At 43.7% G+C, this 6835-nt stretch overlaps 1 protein-coding gene and 1 long non-coding RNA gene across 2 annotated transcripts; both read left to right on the forward strand.

Annotated features, from left to right (window-relative positions):
- LOC104745971 (nitrile-specifier protein 1-like) lies at window positions 1–2213 on the forward strand. The gene is made up of 4 exons (XM_010467361.2): window positions 1–111; window positions 201–449; window positions 545–817; window positions 1043–2213. Exons 2-4 carry the CDS (start codon window positions 246–248, stop codon window positions 1988–1990), a joined length of 1425 nt encoding a protein of 474 aa, XP_010465663.1. The 5' UTR covers window positions 1–111; window positions 201–245; the 3' UTR covers window positions 1991–2213.
- On the forward strand, window positions 2617–3720 carry LOC104745972. Its single transcript, XR_002035479.1, has 2 exons — window positions 2617–3156; window positions 3254–3720. It is a non-coding gene; the product is annotated as an uncharacterized LOC104745972 (long non-coding RNA).

Raw genomic sequence — 6835 nt, forward strand, 5'->3', positions numbered from 1 at the left:
AATAAAAAATATTAAACGAAATACATCCCCTGTATCTTCTATTTGGTCAATAAATATCCATGCAACTCCTAAAGCTGATCACTGCACCACCTACTACTACTTTCTTCTCAGGTCATCTCTCTCTCTCTCCCTCTCTCTAATATGATTATAGTTTTTATAGGAGGATTCGGTTACATTTGTAATTACACGTTATATTACAGGTACTATATTTCGTAAGATTTATCAAACGCAAGCAAAAGATCGAGATGGCCCAAAAGCTGGCAGCAAAGGGTGGTGAGATTGGAGATGTTTGGGATGATGGTGTTTACGACAATGTTAGAAAGGTGTATGTAGGGCAAGGCCAAGATGGTATAGCATTCGTCAAGTTTGAGTACGTCAATGGTTCTCAAGTGGTTGCTGGAGATAAACATGGTGGCGGAAACAAGAGTACTGTGCTAGGAGTTGATGAGGTACTAAAATAGATTTATCTTTGTTGAGATTGTTAAAGAGGGTCTTTTGTTGATTAGTTTCGGCATTGACGATTTTTTTTTTTTTCTCTTTCCAGTTTGAGATTGATGTTGATGACTACATCGTATACGTGGAAGGTTACCGTGAGAAAGTTAATGATATGCCCACAGAAATGATCACGTTTCTTACATTCAAAACCTATAACGGCAAAACCTCTCAGCCTATTGAACAAAGACCTGGGACTAAGTTTGTGCTTCACGGTGGAAAAATCGTTGGGTTTCACGGACGTTCGACCGACGTTCTACACTCCCTCGGGGCCTATGTTTCTTCGGCGCCGTCCGCTTCGAAATTGCTCGGAAAATGGATAAAGGTATAGCCGTATAGTAATCTTCTCAACAATGTTTAAGAGGTTTGATTGTTACCACCTTAAAATCACTAAATTACGTACGGTAAAAAAAGAATGATTGATAAATAAAGAGACAAAAAAAACTCAAATCTAGATAATGACATCTCACCATTATTGGAGCTGTTGCACTAATCATAATCTAAATATTTTTACTAAATAACTAACAAATATTATTAAATTATACATAAGGTGGAGCAAAAAGGAGAAGGTCCAGGGCAAAGATGCTCGCATGGCATAGCACAGGTAGGTAACAAGATTTACGCCTTTGGTGGTGAGTTCATACCAAATCAGCCCATCGACAAACACCTTTATGTCTTTGACCTCGAGACCCGTACTTGGTCCATTTCTCCAGCCACCGGAGACATTCCGCACCTCTCTTGCTTAGGTGTCCGTATGGTGTCCGTAGGATCAACCCTCTATGTCTTTGGAGGCCGAGACGCCTCACGGCAATATAACGGTTTCTACTCATTTGACACGACCACGAACGAGTGGAAACTGGTAACCCCTGTCGAAAAAGGACCCACTCCTCGTAGTTTTCACTCGATGGCAGCCGATGAGAACAACGTTTACGTTTTCGGTGGGGTAAGTGCTACGGAGCGGCTCAAGACACTAGACGCTTACAACATTGTTGATAAGAAGTGGGTGCAGTGTTCGACTCCAGGAGATAACTTTAGCGTTAGAGGAGGAGCAGGGCTCGAAGTGGTGCAAGGGAAGGTATATGTTGTGTACGGATTCAACGGATGTGAAGTTGATGATGTTCATTACTATGATCCTGTACAAGACAAGTGGTCACAAGTGGAAACATTTGGTGAGAGGCCTTCGGAAAGGAGTGTATTTGCTAGTGCGGCTGTTGGAAAACACATTTTGTTGTTTGGAGGTGAGATTGCGATGGACCCACTAGCTCACGCGGGTCCGGGTCAACTGGCCGATGGCACTTTTGCGTTGGACACAGAGACGTCAAAATGGGAGAGGTTGGATAAGATTGGTGAAGAGGAGGAGACTCCGAGTAGCAGAGGATGGACAGCGTCCACAACTGGGACCATTGATGGTAAGAAAGGGCTTGTAATGCATGCTGGGAAAGCTCCAACCAATGACCGGTTTGATGATCTTTTCTTTTATGGAATTGAATCTGCTTGATTAAAACGCTTTAAACGCGGTTTGATGATAATCGTTTGTGATTTTAAGTGTGTGTAATGCATGCAATAAGGAAGGGTCGTGAGGACTATACCATATGATCCTTCGTCAGCTTGTCCATTTGACCGTTTCGTTTTTTTTCCCTTCTTTTTTCTATAAGGTTGTTTCATGCATATTTTGTGTTTTTACGATAATTGTATCAATAAAATCGTTTATTTTCTTGAAAGAAGTCGCCATTTATCGAAAAAAAAAGAAAAAAACAAAAATCGCCAAATAATGAATAACGATGGATGAGTTTTACGATTACCCCATGCATGATGTATATATATTATAACTAATTTTATATACGGAAGAAAGTCCTAATCGAGGGGCGTATACAAGGATCAATTCTCAACTACCAATTCATAAATTGGTGTTTTCTTATTAATTACTCTAAAAATGTCTTCCACTCACGACCAAAAAAAAAAATTTCCTACTACTATTTTAAATCCTGTAGAACGCCTTGTTAAAACCTGAACATGGATTATGTCCACCACTAACATCCAATTTAGTGGTTGTGTAGAGGCCCACATCAAACAGTTTAAAACATGCTGCTTTATTAGAAGTTTCAAGAATTATTTTGAGACATATTTTATAGGATAATCTGTAAGGATCATGACATTTTAACATGATGCATGTGGCCTCCACACGAGACACGACCCGCCTCACCGCATTGGATGATTGGTCGGACTTTACGTTCAGTTTTTTGTTTTGTTTTTATGTTATTAACAAACTTAATAATGCAGTAAACTAAACTAGGCTAAGCTAAGAAACCCTTCAGGATTTCAAGGCACAGTCGTTGCATCGAAAACAACGCTTTTTATTTTTGAAGGTAATTTTTTCAGATCCCATTTTTTCTTTTACATTTTGATCTTAATTGCAGGTGGTGGTTTGACATTGAAGATCTAGGAGTGCGTAGGCTCTTCTTCTACCGACGGTGGTGGTGTGGTTCTCGTCCTTCGGTGTAGTTGCAACTCCGGTTAAATGGAACAGAAGTCTCGTCATAAAAACCCCTGGTTTGAGGATGCCGGTGGGTTAACGTCTGAATCTTCTCGGCTCATCCGTTAATCGGATTGTTGTGGCTACAGCGGAAGCCGAAGGGCGAGTGGTGGGGAGCACTATTTTTCAAGGTAGTTAATGGCTAGATCACTTTGGATCTATGTTGGTTGTTGCGGATTTTGATTGCAGGAGGATTGGGTGAGCCGTCAACCTCTGTAATTGCTGCAGATCGTGTTTCCATCAGACCGGTTTGAAGATGTCTCTGCGCGGGGGTGATCGAAGTGGTCGGCTGTTGAAGAGAGGGGATAGATCTGAGCTTGGCAGTTTGCTAGGTCGGGAACTGTCAACGTCGATGTCGGTTGTCGTAAGTTGCGCACACCAGGAGGATTGTAGCGGGTCAGGTGGCTCGACGGCAAAAGAGTACTGGCAGAAATTGGATTCTTCTGCCGGAGATCCGGATCCGTTCGTTGCTGCCGCGAAGCCATGGCCCTTGAATCCATCGGAATTGGTGCGGTGACTCTCTGCCTCCGATGATCAACATGGTCCGAGCCTCTCAGCCGGCGACGAGTTTTTCATTTTTTTTGGTAAACCCTAATTTTGTTACTGGATCGGAAGTGTAAAGGCCGCGGCCCAGCCCATTTGGAATGATTTTCGAATTTTAATATTAAAAAAAAAAACACTTCAGATTGTAAGTATTTCTAAAAATTTATATTTTTGTTATATATATAAAAAATTTGTATTGTTTCATAATTAACTTAAGTATCTGTTATTGTTACGTTGTTCATTAATCATTCTCTCTAAGGGTGTCAAACAGACCTTTTTTTTTTTTAATAATTAAATACAATATATAACTAAGCATCCCATACTACTTAATTAAACAAACCAACCCAAACACACTAACCAACCAGTAATAAACCAACATCCAATAACATGCACAGCGAAAACATATCAATAATACAAAACCAATACAATAACATTTCTAACCATTCTATTCATCAATCTAACATAACACTAACCAAGATTCCAACAACATATCCAATAAATCCAATAACACACAAACGAGACCCTAGATCATCCTCCTCCTCATCGCCATGATTCCACGTCACATACCTGCACACCACAAACAACGATTGAGATGCGTAAGTATTATCATAAATACTTAGTGAGGTTGTCTTCCCATCTACTAGGTTATACACACAAGCATCTGAGACTCTCATGTTTAAGCAAGCAAACAAACACAAACAATACATCAAACCAGGAAAACAAGTCTCGGATGAGACTAGTGTCGACCGACGCTAAAACGATGTTGATCGATGCTGGCACAACATGGTGTCGACCAACACCACACTGGTGTCGATCAACACTGCTTCTGCAGACGCGAACTACACGAACACGAACATCGATCCTTGGTTTCAAATCAACTCGAAACCGCCCCAAACTCACCCAAATGCCTCAGGAACCTATGGGAAACCCGAAAACAACAAACCCAAACAAGCAAACACCACAAATAGACAAAGAACAACCAAACAAAAGAGATCTCATGCTTAGATCAATCATGGTCAAGCACTCACCTCTTTTACAGGAAGATTGGGTTGATAAACGGTGGAAACAACACCTTCACAAGCTTCTCCTTCGTTCCCAGCAACAACTCTCCCTTCCCCAGCCACAGATCTCACCAAAAACCACAAAGAACAAGCCAAAATCTCACAGAAACACTCTCCAACGCTTTCTCTCCTTTTTCTCTCTTTTTCTCACTCAACAGCGACCAATACAACAGAAATCCTCGACTTGGGTCGTCCTTTACCTTAAATACACGGTTTAGGGATTTTTAATTGAACCAAACCGAACCAAACAGCAATTAAAACCAACACGACCAACCCGGAAAACATGGTGTCGATCGATACACTAAGGGTGTCGATCGACACTCAGACCAAAAATGCGATACTTGGTTCGCGGATGTTACAATTCTCTCCCACCAATGAGGATTCATCCTCGAATTTCGCAGCATCGTCCATCCGTCAAGGACCTCCGTGCCACTGTCAACACGGCCCGCACGTCTCCCGACCAGACTAAACACCGTCAACCAAGGTTTCTCGTGCCACTGTCGCAACAGTCCGCACACCTCCGACTGAACCATGAGGTCTCCCTCTAGCCAATATACTCACATCAAAGACACTATTTACTCACAACTTAGTGCTTCCCCCGTCCGTGGTCGCAACCAACGAATCTTGCTGGCTCGTTATCAGGCTAACCACCATAAGCTACGGCATCCAGGAAGTCACTCACACTCCCCTTTCTCTAAGGTCGCAACCTTCGAGACATACCGGCTCACTGCCAGGCCATAGCCTACAGCTACAGTATCCAAGGAGTCTCGCACGCCCACTCCCCCGCTCTCGGGTCGCAACCCTTGAGACATACCGGCTCATTGCCGAGCCGCGGCTCACAGCTACGGTATCCGGGGAGTCTCAAAATCCCACTCTAGGGTCGTCACCCTAAAGTACGCTCACGGATCATCATCCGAAGCAAACATACCACTACCACTCTCTGGCCACAAAGTCCATCGAGCTATCGGTATCACAAGAGTTGGGCCCACACAATCTTAAGCAAACAAGTCAGATGTTATCGAGTATCTTCCGAGCTAGATCTACCTCAACACTTTCATTAATAGGCAAGCTTTAACTATTCAAAAAACTTCCCATTTTTAGAAACTTTCCTTTTATAACGACATTCTATTTATGGAAACTTTCCATTTATAGCAACCTTCTATTTATGGAAACTTTCCATTTATAGAATTCCCGAGCTATTTCCTTTCCACTGACTTCACAATTCCCAAATCCAAAGAACTCCAAATTTTATTAGAACCTCAAATGCAATAATTGTTTACAACTCCAAACGAAAATATATAATGAAAGAGAGAAAACAAAAGCTAAAACTAAGCGCCGGAATGGGCACCCGGTCCTCCCTTCGGCTGCGCCACAACCTCCATCATCTGCCTCCTCTTAGGACATAAAGGCCTTATATGCCCTTCCTCCCCACAATGATAACACAATCGACGGTACTCCTGCGAGTCACCTTTCTTGGGACAGCTTGCCAACATGTGATCCGTGCTCCCGTGCAAATAGAATCCCTGGCCAGCTTGGTTTTCCACTGTCGTCTCTTCCCGCTTCCTTTTACGCCTTTGCTCCAACTGCCTATCCTTGCTTGGAATGCTCTGCTCCAATGTCTCCTCTAACTGAGCCGCTGGACTGACCACCACTAACTGTGACCTCAAGTCATCCTCTATCCCAGCTGCAACCTCAACCAGCTCCGCCCTCGTAGCATAGCTCCTCACTCTGCATCGAGTCTTCAGATCATCCCGCAGAGCCAACAAGAACCTCCGCACCTAAGCCGGCTCTGTCTCCCATGTCCGGCCTGCATACCCTACAAGCCGACTGCACTCTGCATCCAGCTCCCACACTGTACGGTCCCCCTGAGTCAACCCCAAGAACCGTGCTTTCATGCGATCAAGAGCCTCTTGTGGAAAATACTTGGAGTTAAACTCCCTCACAAAATCCCCCAAGTCATCTCCCGCTGTACCCTCCGTGCGGTCACCGACCTCCACCACACACGTGCATCTCCTGTCAGGTAATGCACTACCAAATCCACTCTATACTGGTCGGGACACCAAAGCGACTGGAAAATATCCTCCATCCGCTCCCTCTACTCATCAGCCACACTCGGATCCGTACCTCCCAAGAAAGACCCCGCTCCCACTCGCTGCAGCTGCTCCATCTTCTGCACATACTGAGCGTCCACCACCACGGCCCCCGG

This window comes from Camelina sativa, chromosome 15 (genome assembly GCF_000633955.1).
Source record: "Camelina sativa cultivar DH55 chromosome 15, Cs, whole genome shotgun sequence".
In the NCBI taxonomy this organism is placed as follows: domain Eukaryota; kingdom Viridiplantae; phylum Streptophyta; class Magnoliopsida; order Brassicales; family Brassicaceae; genus Camelina; species Camelina sativa.

Excerpts from the sequence above, each read along its gene's own strand:
- LOC104745971 (XM_010467361.2), top strand. The coding sequence starts at position 246 with ATGGCCCAAAAGCTGGCAGCAAAGGGTGGTGAGATTGGAGATGTTTGG. Across the intron at positions 450-544 it reads CTGTGCTAGGAGTTGATGAG|TTTGAGATTGATGTTGATGA; the intron begins GTACTAAAATAG and ends TTCTCTTTCCAG. Across the intron at positions 818-1,042 it reads TGCTCGGAAAATGGATAAAG|GTGGAGCAAAAAGGAGAAGG; the intron begins GTATAGCCGTAT and ends ATTATACATAAG.